At 36.5% G+C, this 17,957-nt stretch overlaps 1 protein-coding gene across 1 annotated transcript; it reads left to right on the top strand.

The window, feature by feature from the left end:
* The first annotated feature begins 15,723 nt into the window (after nucleotides 1-15,723).
* LOC143533852 (uncharacterized) lies at nucleotides 15,724-17,580 on the top strand. Its single transcript, XM_077028496.1, has 5 exons — nucleotides 15,724-16,116; nucleotides 16,234-16,431; nucleotides 16,567-16,823; nucleotides 16,905-17,082; nucleotides 17,164-17,580. Exons 1-5 carry the CDS (start codon nucleotides 15,724-15,726, stop codon nucleotides 17,578-17,580), a joined length of 1,443 nt encoding a protein of 480 aa, XP_076884611.1.
* Nucleotides 17,581-17,957: the final 377 nt, after the last annotated feature.

The raw sequence follows: 17,957 nt of genomic DNA, 5'->3' as shown, positions 1-17,957 counted from the left end.
TACAATTCGTTATATGGACTTTTGTGTTTACTTGTTTATTTTCTTACATGCGTTGATTTCAATTTCTAGTGGTGGTTTCGATAAGTATGATCATACACTCCCCCCACCCCTTTGCACTCAGGACCATTTTATTTCGATTGGAAAAAGGGCCTCATTATCCGAGTACGTTGGTTGTCCCTAATTAGAAAGGACATTCGTTTATTCTTTACACTTAGGACCTTGATTCGAGTGTAAAGAACCCCTATTTGTGTTTTTTACAAGTTTCATGGAATTGTATCGTGTCATATCAAACTGTGTGAACTCACCAACTATTTAGTTAGTTGACATTATTTTATATATATGATACAGGTACCGTTATTAGAGGATGAAGTTCAATGAAGACACTAGAGTTAGGTTATTTAAACAAATGGAGAAAATATTTAGTTGTATTTATATTTTCTTGTATTATTTGTTTTCAAACTTGTGTATTTGATGTTGAAATTAATTAATGATAATATTGTCACTTAATAGTGTCGCATGTGTTTTGAGCAATCTGTACGTCACACTCGGGCGTTTCTGCTTAAGCTGGAGTGTTATATGGAGAGCGTTATAATAATAATATAATAATAAGGTAATGATTTGAAGGGGCTCCATCCACTACACCCATTTTAACCAAAAATCCTCTATGTTGACGTGGCACCATATGTCGCACAATGCCCACAAAGGAGCTACATCCACCGCACATGATGTTAGTTATGTAGTTCCATTGACAGTATATAGAACAGTTGAACGTATACTTATAAAATATGGAGCTGGAATAGTCAAGTTTTTTATATTTATTTTTTTATTTTGAGGGTGAATGTTTTTGTAATACAAAGCAGATTGGAAGAGCAACATTTCGGGCCACATCTAGCGGCCGATTGGCCTGGACGAGGTTGGGAGAGATTGCAAATCCAACCGGTTAACTTAAAAAAAAAAGTGTTTTATAATTTTTTTTTCTTTCAGCTTTCTTATATGTTGTTATTTTTTACTAGAAAAAATATTAAAATAAAACAAAAATATAATAAAATAAAAAAATTATAACAAAAGTTGATGTAGTGCACATATTCAATAGTGTGTATTGCACATATGCGAATACAACACTATTGCACATATGGAATATACACCAGTGCATATATGTAATACAACACTGTTACACATAAGCAGTACATCGATTTTTTTACATGTAATCCAACGTTATTGCACATATACAATACACACTAATTTATATATGCAATACACACAATTGCATATTTAATAGAAAAAAAATCAATGTATTACTATGTACACTACATTGAGTTTTTTTTTTTATTTTGTTTTTCTTTTTTTTCTGGTGAAGAATTAAAACTTATAGAAAGAATGATTTTTTTTTTCTGAAAATATTGTTTAAAAAAAATAAAAAAAATACCTTTTATTTGTTCTCCCTCTAATAACAAGTTCTTTCTTTATTATATATATATAGGGGTGAGATTAAGTGAAAACTCGTCTTAAAGAAAAAACCTAAAAACTCATAAAAAACTATTTTTAACTTTTTCTTTTAATTTTTTTTTGAAGTTTTTTTTCCATTATTCTTATATGTTGTTACTGGTTCAAAAAAAAATAAAAAATAAAAAAACTTTGTCGGTAAACTCGCCGGTGTAGTGCACATATGTAATGGTGTGCATTCTATATATGCAAAAGTGTTTGTATTGCATGGAATACAGCACTATTACACATATTTGATACACACTATTATATATATGCAATACAAGACTAATATTCACATCGAATACACATTAGTACGTATGTGTAATACAAAATTAACGCACATGCGCACTACATCGAATTTTATTTTATTATTATTTTTTCATATAATACAACCTTACTACACATATACAATACACAAATATTGAATATATGCAATTAAATACTATTAAACTTAAAAATACATAGTAATACACATGTGTAATACAACGGTATCGCATAGTAATACGTATGTGCATTACAGCGGGTTTTTTCTTAATTTATTTTTTATTTTTTATTTTTTTCGAGCAAAGGGTAAGAAAATATAAGAATAATGGCAAAAACAGAAATTTGAAAATTTTTTTTTATTTTTAATTAAAAATAATTCTTTAGGAGTTTTTAATTTTTCTCTCTAAAGATGAGTTTTCTCTCGATCCTCTCCCTACATATATATATATATATATATATCAGTATCATATGAGAATTTTTTGAGAAATGAAAACTATGAGAACAATTTTGGACCATAAAAAACCAAAAAAAGAAAATCATAAAACAAAAAAACAACACAAAAATAAAAAAAATTAAAAAACTAAAATTCTTATTTATTATCCTGGTTTCATAAAAAACATGAAAAAAAAATTCTTGATTTAGCTAAATTATACATATATGTATAATATATACATATATATACACATATGTTTTTTTATTACACATATATGTATGATTTAAGGTAAATGATAATGTACATATGTGTATATTACGTAACTAGAGATTAAATGAAATTATACACATGTGTATAGGTATAATACAAATTAATTAATTTTTTTATAAAACCGGAATGAAATATAAGAATTTTGTTTTTTTATTAAATTTTTTAAATTTTTTTTTTGTTTTATAATTTTTTAAATATTTTTTTAGAGGTTTTTTTAGTGGTCCAAAATAGTCCTTAAAGATCTCAATTTGTAAATGGTTCTTTTAGGATCCTTACCCTATTATATATATATATAGGGTTAGGTTAGAATAAAAACTCACTTGAGTTGTGAAAACTCTAGAAACTTATTCTCAACCATATTTTTTTAATTAAAAATTAAATCTTGTGGTCCACAAAAAGTTAACATAAATATAACTTTTTTTCTCTCCTGAAAACATATAAAAACATTAGTAAAAAATGTTAAAAAATAGCAAAACAATTTTTTTTTATGTTTCGATGTTTTGTATTAAATGTTACAACATATATTACGTGTGCAAAAAAAAAAACAAAAAAAAAATGATGTTACATAGGGTTTTCACAACTTAAATGAGTTTTCATTCTTTACTTCCCCTATATATATATATATATATATATATATATATATATATTATGAAACCGGAATGAAATATAAGAATTTTGGTTTTTTTTTACTTTTTAAATTTTTTATCTTTATATTTTTATAATTTTTTAAATATTTTTTAGAGGTTTTTTTTAGTGGTCCAAAATAGTTCTCAAAGTTTTCAATTTGTAAATGGTTCTTTTAGGATCCTTATCATATATATATATATATATAGAGAGAGAGAGAGAGAGAGAGTTATGTTTTTACAGAACATCAAATAACATAAGAAATTTAAGAACTCTTAACAACCGACAATTATTTTAAATTTTATATATTTATTATTATTGCTAAAAAGTAGTTTTAGAGTTTTTTATATAAAATTTTGTGATTGCATATATGAATCACAAGTTTACATATGTAAATTAACAAATTAGATACAAATTTATATATGTAAAAAAATTTAGATATATATGTAAAAACTAATTTTGGTAGATGAAGTCATAAACATACATACTATAAGTGACAATACATATCTAAAATAGTATTAAATGTAAAAAAAATAAAAAAATTATTGTTTGTTAAGAGTTCTTAAAGTTTTCAAATTGTTTAACAGTTCTGTAATGAAACTCATCACACAAACACAAACATATAAGCCGGGACATCAATAAAGTTGGATTTAAATGTGCAAATTAGTTCTTAATATTTAAAGAAATCCTTTACAATAAAGTAGAAGACTTTAAACTATACAATACATTAAACATTACAAGCCATGCACAAAGGCCTGTCTAAACACGATCATAATTATCTGAAGTCCTCACCTAATTGTTACCTGTCAAAGATTGACATGCATACAAAAGTCAGTTAACACTGAATGGGTTCTAGCTTTGACTAATTGACGGTTATTATAAATAAATACAATACAACAAACGTTCCGAAGCACAAAACATAACTTACTATAACTATACATGAATATAGTATAAATATCTAATTGTCGCTCATCACTAAGCAAACTATACGTAATTATAATTGCCGGCATACGTCACAAAGGCGTTATCAGTATACATTCATGGAAGAACTACTATCAAGCCTATATGGGTATGATCATGGAAGAGCCACTATCATTTCCACAAAAGGTATGCTCATTGAAGAGCCACTCTCAATCCCGTAAAGGGTAGGCTCATGGAATAGCCAATGTCAATTCCTTAAAGGGTACGCTAATGGGAGAGTCGCAATCAATTCTACTAATGGGATAACAGACTATTCGCTAACTTTACTGTTAACTTACCTTATCACAAATATACACGTATTAGGTAGACTCATCTACAAATGCACACTAATAAAACAACGCCAACTATACTTTTACAAAAATAACTCTACGCTTATGGTTGACTCGTCTACACATGCGTACCATAATAAACTATACTTCGTGTCCTAGTTACTATACATGTCCATAAAGGACATATTGCATCATAAATTACCATGTATAATCAAATAGAACGAGAATATATGTAACTATATCCATACTATACTTTTACCCATCCATACTTGTATAACACCTATCCCGAAGGACACCCTGCGCTGCTCGTTAATCTATACATTTCATATGTTTAGCACGAAGGAAAATATATTTAAATTTAATCCACACATACCGACACCTGTGACACAGTATGCATCCCCATAACTGTTCTAAGAGAAGAGGTCTAGAACTCACCTGATTCGTTTAACCTCGCCGACATTAATGGTTTGAATCCCTTTCTGAGTACTGATCCTTCCAAGTACTGTTAAACAATTAACTGTTAACTTTAAACGAGCTAACTGGAACTAACTAAACCATATCTTGCATCTATGCTAGAGCCTTAAATGTGTCGCTGACACTATTGTTTGATTAGTGTCGCGAGAACTGTAGCTAACTTCCGTTAGGTCTTAATATCGTATCAGTAGTCTAACGGGGAAGTTAGTTAATGTCTCTATTATCTTGACTGTGACATTAGGTGATGCCACTACAAGCCTAACTGTGATATTAGTTAATATCGCAGTAAGCCTAACTGTGACATTAGACAATGTCTCACTTAGTGGCGCACCAACCTTCGTTGTGGACACTTTAATGTCATAATTCGCCTTAATGTCGCTTGTTGAAGGCATAATGTCACAGTATGACGATCCAATGTCGCAGTATGTGCACGTGCTTCAAAACGATGCGCTATTAACCAAATTTCCAACTTTTCACGTCCAAATCATTTGTTTAAAATCAAATATATAAACACATGCAAAACATGGTATTTTTAGATAAAACCCTTAACTTTTCATAAAACCCCGAAACCCCAAAAGTTTGAATTTTTAAGCCGATGTTCTGGATGAGTTCTTACCTTGCTCTTATCACGAGATGATTCCAAAACATTCTTCCTTCAATCAAAAGATTCGATTAAAGATGGAGATGATTCTTGCACTTTATCTCTTTACAGTTTCTCTCACTAGGATGGAAAAGATTATGGAATAATGGCTAGATATTTTTCATGCCGGTTTATATATATAATTAACTTTGATTAATAACATAAGGACCCTATCTTTCTGTTAGTCCCATTTTGTTTTAGTCTTTTGTATTGTAATTACATGTTTTGAGCTTTAGCTATTAGCTTTGGATGTAATAGGCCCAAGAGAAATAATTTTGTAAAGCCCATTGGGCATTTGATGTGACTTACTTCTCATGCATGCTTCCCTATAAATAGGAAGCATGCCATGAGAAGTAGAGTAGTTGATATTCAAAAAGAAAAACCTTTTGTTAACACACTCTCTCACTTTCTCTTGTCTCTCCCTCTACTCTACCCGAAAATAACATCTTAAGATCCGAGACCGCTTAGGTAGCTTAGTTTGATTTTTCCGCTAGCACTAAGCTCAGTTGATCCAAGACTATTGTTAGATCCACCCGCATGGGGACTTACAGTTGGTATCAGAGCTTTGGCTCACTAGTTGAGGGTTTGGATCATAACCTTGGGTTTTCATCTTAAGTAGTAGAAAACAAGTGTTCTTGACAAAGAAAATCACAAAAACAACAAAAACAAGAAAATTACCAAAAGATTCGGCTTCAAGTTCATAAAATGTCTTAGAATGTGTTCTTAGTAAAAAAACAAGTGTACAAGCCTTAGATCCAAAGGTTTTAGGTTCAAAAGTGTTAAAGTTGGTGATTACGGGTTTTTAAAAGTGATAAATTGCTAAGTTAAGATTTTCGCTTCTCATACAACCTTTGACCTTGCACTGACAAAGTTAGGTGGAACAGATCCCTAGAAAGATTGCTTCTGGAAGCTTAAAACTTTCTTCGCTTCGCTTGAACATTTTTCGCTTCGCATAGAATTTTTTCGCTTCGCAACACTGTTCACAACTTTTTTGCTTCACTTCATTTTCGCTTCGCTTGAACTTTTTCGCTTCGCATCACTGTTAACTTTTTTGCTTCGCGTCACTGTTCACTTTTTCGCTTCGCGTCACTGTTCACTTTTTCGCTTCGCTTGAAAGTTTTTGCTTCGCTTGGAATTTTTTTCGCTTCTCATTGAGTTTGTTTCGCGCGAAAAAGTTGCCTGTGTTGATTTTTAAGTTGTTTGAAGGTTATTAAGTGTTTGGGACTACTGAAATCATGACGAGCACTGATTCTGAGTTGTTGAAGGAATATTTGCTGTTAGAAAACCAAGTGGGAACCCCTCAAAAGCCTCCTAAGTTTATGACCTTAGATGACAACTTTTCCGAATTCAAATGGAGGTTCATGAACTATATCTCATTGACTGAAACTGACCTGATGAGATGTTTTGAACAAGGTCCTCATATTCCTGTCACTCGCACTGATGCTGGGGAACAACTTAAGACTGTTGAAAACTATGAATAAGCAGACAGAGACTTATTAGCACAAGACAAGAAAGCATATCTCATTTTAACTGTCTGTCTTTCTAATGAGATCACTGAAACTCTTCGTGAACACACAAGTGCCAAGGGTTTGTGGGAAGCACTTGTTGAAAAGGTTGAAGGCAATGCTGAAATTAGGGAAAACAAGAAGGCCCTATTGAAGGAAGAGTTTAATATGTTCAATCATCGACAAGGTGAATCTGTGTTAGATTTGGTAAAGAGATTTGAGAAGCTGATGGTTAGAGTCAGAGCTGCCAGTGTCAACATAACCAGCTCTGAGGTCAATCACAAGTTGATGAATTCGTTGCCCTATAGTTGGAGTACAAACACAATCACGATTAAGAGAACAACCAATCTGAATGCCATGACAAACAGTGATTTGATTTCTACTATCAAGTCATTTGAAATGGACGAGCAGATGAGAATGAACAATCATCTAAGTTCCTTGAATCAAGCTGGAGTGAGTAGTGCTTCCTGAATGCCAACTGTTTTCATAAGCAAGACTCAACAGAACGTGTATCCTGTAACCACTCCTAAGTACTCCCCAAGTGTGCCATCACAATCATCTGCTTTCATCTCAACCAGCAATCAATCAGACTCTTCAAGTACAAGTTCATTTCAGAAGGCAGTCGACAGTGTGGTTGACCAAGCATTGAAAGCTCAAGGGATTTCATCTGCTTCAAAATCTCAAACAAGCAAACCTTCAAGTTACTGTGAAGTTCTTCCGTTGTTGAATGACTCAAATGTCTCAATAGTTCATGCCTTTCTGTCATGTCATGAAGAATTATTGTAGGGAAATCTATTGCCGCCACACTTTGAGACTGGGGATTTGAAAGATATCAATCAGAAGGACCTTAAAAAGATGGATATCAAGTACCAAATGGCAATGGCTGTGCAACGAGCCACAAACTTCATGCAGACGTATGGGAAGGATAGCTTCAATGACTCTGACAGGAAAAGGATTGGATTTGACAGGTCGAAGCTACGATGCTACAACTATGGTGAGATGGGTCACTTTTCACGAGAATGCACGAATCCCTTAAAGCCAGCAAATGATATTCGTGTGACCGAAGTGACAGAGGAAGAAAACAGCAAAGTTGCTAGAAAAAGACATGAAGTGCAGAAGCCAAGCAGCTCAGCTCAAAGAGTTGGAAATCATCCACACAAGGGTAACTCAAGTACAAACTCAAAGGCCCTTGTCTCCCAGTCGGAGGTCCAAACAGGTATGGATTGGGATGATCAATTCTAGGAGCTGCAAAATCCTCTCAACATGGCTGGCATGGCTTTCACAACAAATGATGAAGATTCTCCCTCTACTGTTGCAAGTTCTGATGCGTCACCCACTGATGAGGTAAACAAAAATCTTTGCTCTCAAGCTTGTGTGAATAAAGTTACATATTATAGATATCTTCAGGACGAAGTTTTGAAGGAAAATGCAAAAATTCGTCAATTAAATGCTGAATATGTAAAGGCCGACAATATCTATGTTGAAAAGATCAAAACTCATCACGATGATGTTGCAAATCTCAAACTTAAAATTTTTCAAGAAGAGCACAATGTCATCTATTACAAGAACATAATTAACAACTTAAAAGATGAGATTGAAAAGTTAAAACTTGATCTTTTTGATAAACGAGAAAAAGAAAAACAAGTTGAAAGATTTGAAGCATCATCTGAGCAATTAGATGATCTTAATGGAGCTCAGAGAAGTACTAAAGTTAAATCGGGACTAGGTTATGGTTATTCAGCGGTTCCTCCACCAATGAATGATAATTTCACTTGCCTGCCCCATTTTACCTATAATACTTCTCCTGATGAAGAGATGGCCTATGGGATTGGTAAGGTACCAAAACCAGTGAAATTCGTTCCTGCCGCCTCTTCATCAAAAGCTCAAATTCCGTCATCTGATAAGTCTAATGTCAACGTGTCTTGTGTAGCAGGTGATGTAAGTGGTGATTGTGGGAAGGTTAACCAGGGTTGTAAACCAAAAGGAGAATTAGAACCACATTTTGAATCTTGTGTGGGTCTAACAAAAACAATTAACAATCCTGTCTGTAATAAAGTGTGTGAGTCTATGTTAGGAAGTTTAATGTCCAGCTCAAAGGATGTATTTTGTGAATCATCTAGTGATGACAGTTGTACAAATGTTTGTAATGAAAGTGAATGTTCTTCATTTGATTCAGAATGTGAGACTATTTTTGATGAAACAATCGAAGCTAAGGACAGTGAAAAGAAAAGCCCTAGCTGTTCATAACTTGATTATCATTTTGAGAACTTAACTAAAGAGAAATCAAGTTTTGTAAATGAAAAACCTAGCACTTCCTGTAAATATGTGCTACCAAAGGAAAACTCTTTTTCTCAAAATACAAATTACAACAATAGTTCTCAATATTATAATCAGTGTGATAATGCCTATTATTTTTCTCAACAGAAACCTAGGCATTCAAATTATTTTGCTTCAAAATTTTCAAATATTCATTATTATCAGACAGATACAGGTTACAGACAAGTTAACCTAACCACATCACCTTATCCCACATATCTCAGTGATCAAGATATCGATAATTGTATCAAAAGAAAATGTTGCTTTGTTTTGGCAATCCGTCTCATCTTGCAAGACATTGCAAGAACTGGCATAAGCAACAAAGAGACTTCAACAGTAAGTTTGGTCAGACATTTCCTAAGTATAATGATCAAACCAAGAAAATGCCTAACCAAACTTACAATTCAGCCAGTGAGACAGATTTAAGACCCAAAAGAACCGAAAAACCCAAGAAACCATTTTGGCTAACCCAAAGAGAAAGGAAACAGTTAGCTAAGGGATCTGAAGTTGAAAAACCCAAGAACCCTTCAAAATTTTTCTCAAAGGCTAATCAAGAAGATTTTGTGATTAAGCCTAAACCAAAACGAAGGCAATCAAGAAAATCATTTCAAAACCGAGGAAATCATAATTCAGGTTTCTCGAGGGATTGCTCTTTAGATTCTGACTCACCAAAGGATTACATTTTCAGAAATCATAAAATTAAACTTGGTGATTTTGTGTTTAATCTTCCCGAGACAAGCACGTCTCGGGAAACCCTCCATTAACTGGTTGTTCGTGTGTATAGGGTCAGCCAGAACGGCCTGTCAACAGCATTTGATACTTGGACAGTGGCTGCACCCGACACGTTACAGGAGACGAGTCCCTGTTGTTCGACATCAAATCATACAATGGTGGACACGTTTCTTTTGAAGGCGACATTGGAGGAGAGATAACCAAACTAGGGAAAGTCTCGAATGGTACTTTAACATTCGATGAGGTTAATCTGGTGGAACAGCTCAACCACAACCTGCTTAGTGTGTCTCAAATCTGTGATAAGAAATTCTCAACCCTATTTACAGAAAATGAATGTCTCATTCTAAAACCAGGTTGATTATGTTGCGTACTTCGAGGCACAATGATGCATACATTTTGGACATGAGAAGTAATTATTCCATGCGTTCTGCTTCTTACTTGATGTCCAAGGCCTTGGAGAACGATTCATCTTTATGGCCTCGACGTTTGGGTCATGTCAACTTTAAGAGCTTGAATAAGTTGGTTAAAGGTGACCATGTGAGGGGCTTACCTGTAAAATCTTTCCATTGTGCTGAAAAATGTTTATCTTGCTCTAAATGCAAACAGCACAAGCTCCCTCATAGACCCAAGACCGTTAATTCCATAAACTCCACTATTCAGTTATTGCACATGGATCTTTTCGGTCCAATTCAACCATTGGTGATAGGTCGAAAAGCCTATTGTCTGGTTATTACTGACGATTTCTCGCGTTTTAGTTGGACATTTCTGTTAGGGCACAAGGACGAGACATCACAGTTTCTGCTCAGGTTTATTGTGCTGGTTGAGAATCAAACTGACAAGAAGGTGAAGTGTATTAGAAGTGACAACGGCATAGATTTTTGCAACAAAGTGGTGAATGAATTTTGTCACAACAAGGGAATTATTCATCAACTCAGCGCACCTTACACTCCCGAACAAAATGGGGTGGCTGAAAGAAGAAACCGTACTTTGGTGGAAGCCGCTAGAACAATGCTCTCATATTCCAAACTACGATTAATCTTCTGGGGTGAAGCCATCAATGCTGCTTGCTTTACCCAGAATCGTGTGCTTCTTAACAAAAGACTGAACAAGACTCCGTATGAAGTCTTCTATGAAACGAAGCCAAGGGTGAATTTCTTCATAATGTTTGGATGTCCATGTACCATACTCCAAACAAATGCCAGAATGACCTCAAAGTTTGCTGAAAAGGCGGATGAGTGCTATTTTGTTGGTTATGCTGCTGACAAATGTTCTTATCGGGTCTACAACAAGAAAACTAGAGTAATCTTGGAGTCTTTCAACATTGATTGGCAAGAATTGAACCCTACTGATGCACACAATGGTCCGGACTGGATGTTTAATTATGAAAGTTTTTTCAAGCAGTTTCATGGAATGTACATGACTCACGCTGTACCAATGGTTTCCCCTGTTGTTTCTCCACCGGTTCAACCTGATGATGATCAGTCTATCCTGATGAATGCTGTTTTGAAAGATCTTGGACATGTTGACATAGCTGCTGCTGCACCCATACTTAATATACAACCTGTGGCGAATCAACCAGCCCCGGTTATTGATGAGCAGCCCTCTGCCGACACCACTGAAATGCCAGTTGTTGAAGACATGACTGATTCAGATTCTGATTCAAATGTGTCAGCCGAAAACAATCAAAATGTTCAAATCGATCAAGCAAAGCCATCTCCTGCAGAACCAAGTGTGGTGGAGTCTGTCCCCACACCTCCCTCAGAAGATGACAATCAAGGACCTACAATGGAGGTCAATGCATCAAATGTGCAGGTTGAACCAAGTCCGAACGATGCTTCTGATAACACCAACACTACATCTGTTCTAGCAGTAGTTGTTCCATTCTATGACAACCTATGGGAAGGTCCCATTGCTCCAGAACAGTTGATCGTCAAACAAGTGCTTCTGTCCCTGCGAACACTATTTTTCATCCCATAGAGAGCCTGACTATCCAGCTTGAGGCCACACCAGTCGAGCATGTCGACTAGATTCCACAGCTACCAATTCATCATCGACATCCGACTGGAACATCATTAGGGATCCATCCACTGGCATCCAAACACGCAGTAGTTCCGGTAACATTAACAGATGTCTTTTTGCTTGTTTTATTTCACAGGTAGAACCCAAGGACTACAGGGTTGCACTGAAAGAGAACTCTTGGGTTGAAGCCATGCAAGAAGAGCTGTTGCAGTTCAAGAAGCTAAATGTTTGGAGGCTAGTGGAGAAACCAGAAAATAAGAAGCCAATCGGAACGAAATGGGTGTTCCGAAACAAGAAAGATGACAAGGGGGTGATCATTAGAAATAAAGCCTGGCTTATTGTGCAAGGATTTTGGCAACGTGAAGGTCTTGATTATGATGAAGTCTATGCACCGGTAGCCAGACTAGAAGCAATTCGCATCTTTCTGGCATACGCCTCGTACATGAACTTCAAAGTGTATCAAATGGATGTGAAGACTGCTTTCTTGTACGGGAAAGTAAAGGAAGAGATCTACGTCAGTCAACCGCCAGGTTTCGAAGATCCAACTCATCCTGATCACGTTTACCGCCTTGACAAAGCACTTTATGTTCTTCACCAAGCACCTCGTGCATGGTATGCCACACTGGCTGATCATTTAGTGAAGAATGGATACAAGTGAGGAATCGTTGATCAAACAATCTTTGTCAAGAATGTAAACGGTGATCTGATTCTGGTCCAAGTTTATGTTGATGACATCATCTTTGGGTCCACGAATGAGGATCTGTGCAAGGAGTTCTCTGAGGTTATGCAACAGCGATTTGAAATGAGTTCCTTAGGGGAGATGACTTTCTTCCTAGGCTTACAATTTGAGCGAAAGAAGGACGGGACTTTGATACACCAAGAAAAGTATGTTCACGACATTGTTCAGAAATTTGGTTTCAAGGACTCAACATCTTTCATGACTCCAATCGCTACGTGACCTGTTCTAGCTCTTGATCCATCGGGAAAACCAGTCGATCAACACCTTTACCGGTCAATGATTGGTTCTCTGATGTATCTCACTGCAAGCAGACCGGACATTATGTTCCCTGTTTGTCAGTGTGCCAGATATCAGTCCGACCCGAGAGAATCCCACATGACGGCTATCAAGCGTATTTTCAGATACTTGAAGGGTAGACCATGTTTGGGTCTTTGGTATACGAAGGAATCTCCCTTGGAGCTTCATGCTTACACCAACAGTGATTATGGGGATGCAACTTGGACAGAAAATCTACATCTGGTGGATGTCAATTCCTGGGAGATCGATTGATCTCATGGCAGTGTAAGAAACAAGTCACTATGTCCACCTCCACAGCAGAAGCCGAGTACATTGCTGCATCCAGTTTTTGCTCTCAAGTGATATGGATCCAGCATCAGCTGCTGGATTACGGTTCGAATTCTATGGATCCAAGATCAAATGTGATAATGAGGCGGCCGTTGCTATTGTTAAAAACCCGGTCCAACACTCAAAGACTAAGCACATTGACATCCAAATACATTTTATTCATGATTGTTATGATCGGAAGCTTGTCGACATAAAAAGGGTCCATACTGACTATAATTTTGTAGATCTCTTTACTAAAGCTTTTAGTCGTGCCCGATTTTTGTTTCTCGTAGAGTCAGTGGGCATGATCTCTTTTAAGTAAATTTTTTATTTTCAAATTGTAAATATCTTTCAAATATATCACAATTTTAGAGGGAGAAAGTTGAGTTAAGTTTAACTCACCAAAAATATTTTCAGTTTGCTTTCAAGAAAAACTAAAACAAGTCATTTGACATAACAAAAAGATTTTACTCCTATTAAAAAAAAAATTCAAAAATTCAAAAACTATTTGATGTAACACAAAGTGTACATCTTATTACATCGAATTATCTTCATATTTATCCCGAACTCTATGCAAATTCATTATTTTAGGTACTTGTTTGAGTTATTTGTGAATTTGCAGGTCCGGGCGCCCGCCCGACAAAGAAAACATGAAAAGATGGCGTTTCAGGGACATAAACAAGCAATCTGCTAGACCTGCACTCCCATGCCAGCCCTGCATGGGCCCGTGCCAACCTGGAAATGTGCCAGTGCAAGCCAGTGCATGTTCTACAGCTGAGAAAGTTCAAAATAACCAGCCCGTGCACGGCCGCGCATGCCCATGCAAGCCAATGCCAGAACAGAGAAATCTGACTTTTTGGTCAGACTAAAGCAATGGGTTGACTTTACACATTAGTGGACGGCCATGCGTGCCCATGCACCTGCCCGTGCCAGACGTCTAGAATGCATAAATACACTTCCATTGTCCTCATTTCAAAGGTGGAGCCTTAGGGGAATTCTCAAACTTGCTAGAAAATTATTGTGTGTTTGCTAGAGAGAATTCAAGGCTTCCATCTTTGTGTGATCATCCTTCCAAGTAGCAATCATCATCCATCTTATTTTGCAATCTTTTGTTCTTGACAATGATTTGTAATATTACTTTGATTTTGGTTGTTGTATTAAGCTTTATGGGCTAAATACTCTTGTTACTTAGATTATGTTGAAACTTCTACTTATGTGATATTTATCTATGCATGATTTTCGTAAATTGGTGTTCTTCAAGTTTATGACATGTTCTTGAATAGAGTTTAATGGTTGAATGCTTGTTTTAATTCCTAGTCTTGTTAGTTTGATAGATGCTTAGCCATAATATGTTGGAAAACTATGTGTTGAGTATTTGTTTATGAACTTAGTTTGTGAATGCATACTTTGTTTATATCACTAAGTTAGGAATGACTAGTGGAAATTAACTTGGTTATGAATTTTAACAAGCATGAAACCTATCACTAGATATTGGAAAATTGTATGTTGATAATATGATTCTTTGAGTTGGTTAATGTTTGCTAGAGATTAAGGCCATAATCCTTAGTTTATATTTTGCTAATTTGAAAGACTCATGTGTTTAATTAGTGTTCTTGAACTTGTCTATTTTACATGATTCTAGGTGGTTAGTTTGTTGTTTTCATGCTAGCTTTCCTTTATTTGTGAGATTAGGTAGTTTTGACAAACTTACTGATCTATGGTTATTTACTTGTTGAATACTCATCATGATGTTTTGTTGTTAGTATTAGGTTGCCTTGATTGGAATTTTTATATTGATGCTTAATACATGATGTTTGCCATTATCATTGTCATTTTGTCACTAAGTTTAAGTGGATGCATAGTCTAAGTAGCTTTGTTTGGATTGATTGTTAGTTGTATTTTATTTGTTTTGTTATTGTTGTATGCTAGTTTAGTTACTTGAAAAATTATTTGGATTGTTTGTTTGGTTAAATTAATTATAAAGATTTAGTATCAAAAGTTAGCCGTGTCCATTGATTGAGACTCGGTTCTTACCGATACTTTGCTACAAACGATAGGTACACTTGCCTTTCGTGTGTGGTTTGGTTGTTGGTGAAAACCATTTTTAAAACCCGATTTGTGTGAAACTTTTATTCAAATTATATATATATATATTCGCACACGTCAAGTTTTTGGTGCCGTTGCCAGGGACACGGTGTTTTACTTTTGAAAACGATACGAGTAATTGATTTGCCTTGTTGGTATTTTTGCTCTATGTTATTTTCGTCTATTTCATTTTTATTCATCTTGTTTTATTTTATTTTAGTTATATTTTTAGATAGTTTTCCGTGTCTTGTCTGTTTCCATTCCGCATTTCTTTCGGGTGATGCATGTCCACCACACCCGGTCCTGATATTGTTTCCCTCTGTTCTGAACCTGAGCGACATCTTCGAGAAGGTTTGAGGAGGAGAGCACGAGAAATTTCTGAGGTCATTGAAAACGAAGTTGTGGAGGACGACGCGAATCCCGAGGTTGAAGAAATGGCGGATCCGAACAATCAAGGTCGCATGGATGACTTCGCCACGCCGTCCCTCGATGGCTATGGTAGCGGTGTCACGGAGCCCGAGATTACCGTGAGTTTCGAGATCAAGTCGAGTATTATTCATATGGTCGAAAATTCCATTTCTTTCCATGGCCTCTCAAACGAGGACCCTCATTCTCATGTTGCGCATTTCCTTCGATTATGTGCGACATTCAAGATCCAGGGGTGTACGGACGATGCCGTGAGACTCTGACTTTTTCCGTCCTCACTTCACGGGGCTGCCTTGGAGTGGTTAGAGGCACTCCCTTCAGGTTCCATCACCACTTGGAACTAATTGGTTGAGTAGTTTCTTCTTTAGTACTTCCTACCCGATAAAACTGCAAGATACCGGGCAAAAATCACTGGTTTTCGTGTTGATGATGACGAGTCACTTCATGCCATGGGAGAGGTTCAAGGGCTTGTTGAGAAAATTCCCTCATCACAGTTTGAGTCACGTCTTCAGTGTTGTACGTTCTTTGATGCTTTATCCGGAGCACAGAAGCAGGCCGTTGATCAGGTTGCGGGAGGAGATTAGGTTGCGGATGTCTTGGAGCGAGCTGCTAAGAAGATTTTTGCATATAATCCGCCTCGTAGTATTCCTTCCACTAAGGGCGTTCTTCATGTTGATTCTAATACCCTTGTTTCCGCTAAGTTAGAAGCATTGACTAAAAGATTTGACCAGATGCAATCCGATTTGGCTATTTCTAGCTCTCGTTGTGGGGTGTGTGACGGGAAACACCAGACTAGTCAGTGCCAGCAGGCCATGGTGGTGGAGGATGTTGACTTTGTGGGCCGCCAAAACAATGCCTACAACAACTCCTATAACCTGGGATGGAGAAACCACCCAAATTTCAGCTGGAAAGATAATGGTGGCTCTCAAAATCAGAGTCAAAATCAAAAGCCACCGGGGTTTGACCAAAATCCAAATTACCAGAATCAACCCCAAAACCAATCTTACTAGCAAAAGCCTCAGTTTCAGGGTTCCAGCAGTAGTGGTCAGTCTAGTGGTGGGTCTAGTGTTGAAAATCTTTTGACTCAGCTTTTGGCTAAAACCGAGACCTCAAATAAACTGGCTGAACAGAGGAACCTAAAGATTGATGAGACTCTCCAGAGACACGATCTCGAGTTGAGGAATCAGAAAGCATCCATTCAGACCATTGAGAATCAGGTTGGACAGATTGCTCAGCTCCTCTCTGCGAGACCACAGGGTAGCCTTCCGAGTAACACTGAGATTAATCCGAATGCCTAGGCTAAGGCGATTACCCTGAGGAGTGGTAGATCCACCATTCCTGTTGATGCATCGGTTTCCACACCAAAACCGATTGCCGATGAGATCGAGACTGAGACTCCTGGTGAGGTGCAACCGAGGTTAATCCCAGAAAGTACCGCACAAACCAGTGAGCCAGTCAGGACTTATGTTCCTCCCATTCCATACCCAGGCCGTTTAAAGAAGCAGAAGATGGAAGAGCAGTACGGGAAATTCTTAGAACTTTTTGAGCAGGTTCACATTAATCTTCCGTTTCTCGATGCGTTGAAAGAAATGCCTAAGTATGCTAAGTTTCTGAAAGAGGTCCTCTCAAATAAGAAGAAATTAGAGGAGCTTTCTTGTGTGACTTTGAATGAGGAGTGTTCAGCGGTCCTTTATAATAAACTGCCCAAAAAATGACCGATCCGAGCAGTTTTACCATTCCATGTTTGATCGGTAGTTTGTCGGTTAGTAACGCTTTAGCCGACCTAGGTGCTAGCATTAACTTGATGCCTTATTCTGTTTTTGCAAAGCTAGACCTGGGTGAGCCTAAACCTACTCGCATGAGCATTCGGTTTGCCGACCGCTCGGTGAAATACCCTAGGGGTATAGTTGAGAATATGCTTGTGAAAATCGACAAATTTGTGTTTCCTGTTGACTTTGTGATCTTGGACATGGATGAGTATAAAAATGTACCACTCATCCTAGGTCGACCTTTCCTAGCCACTGCTAGAGCTCTCATTGATGTCTGCACCGGCAGACTCACTCTTAGAGTTGGAGACGAGGAGATGACCTTT

This window comes from Bidens hawaiensis, unplaced genomic scaffold (assembly GCF_021521415.1).
Source record: "Bidens hawaiensis isolate Kalapana, Puna unplaced genomic scaffold, B.hawaiensis_p1.1 tig00009933_1, whole genome shotgun sequence".
In the NCBI taxonomy this organism is placed as follows: Eukaryota; Viridiplantae; Streptophyta; class Magnoliopsida; order Asterales; family Asteraceae; genus Bidens; species Bidens hawaiensis.
The sequence above is the reverse complement of the archived record's forward strand: the minus strand, read 5'-3'. Positions and strand labels throughout refer to the sequence as shown.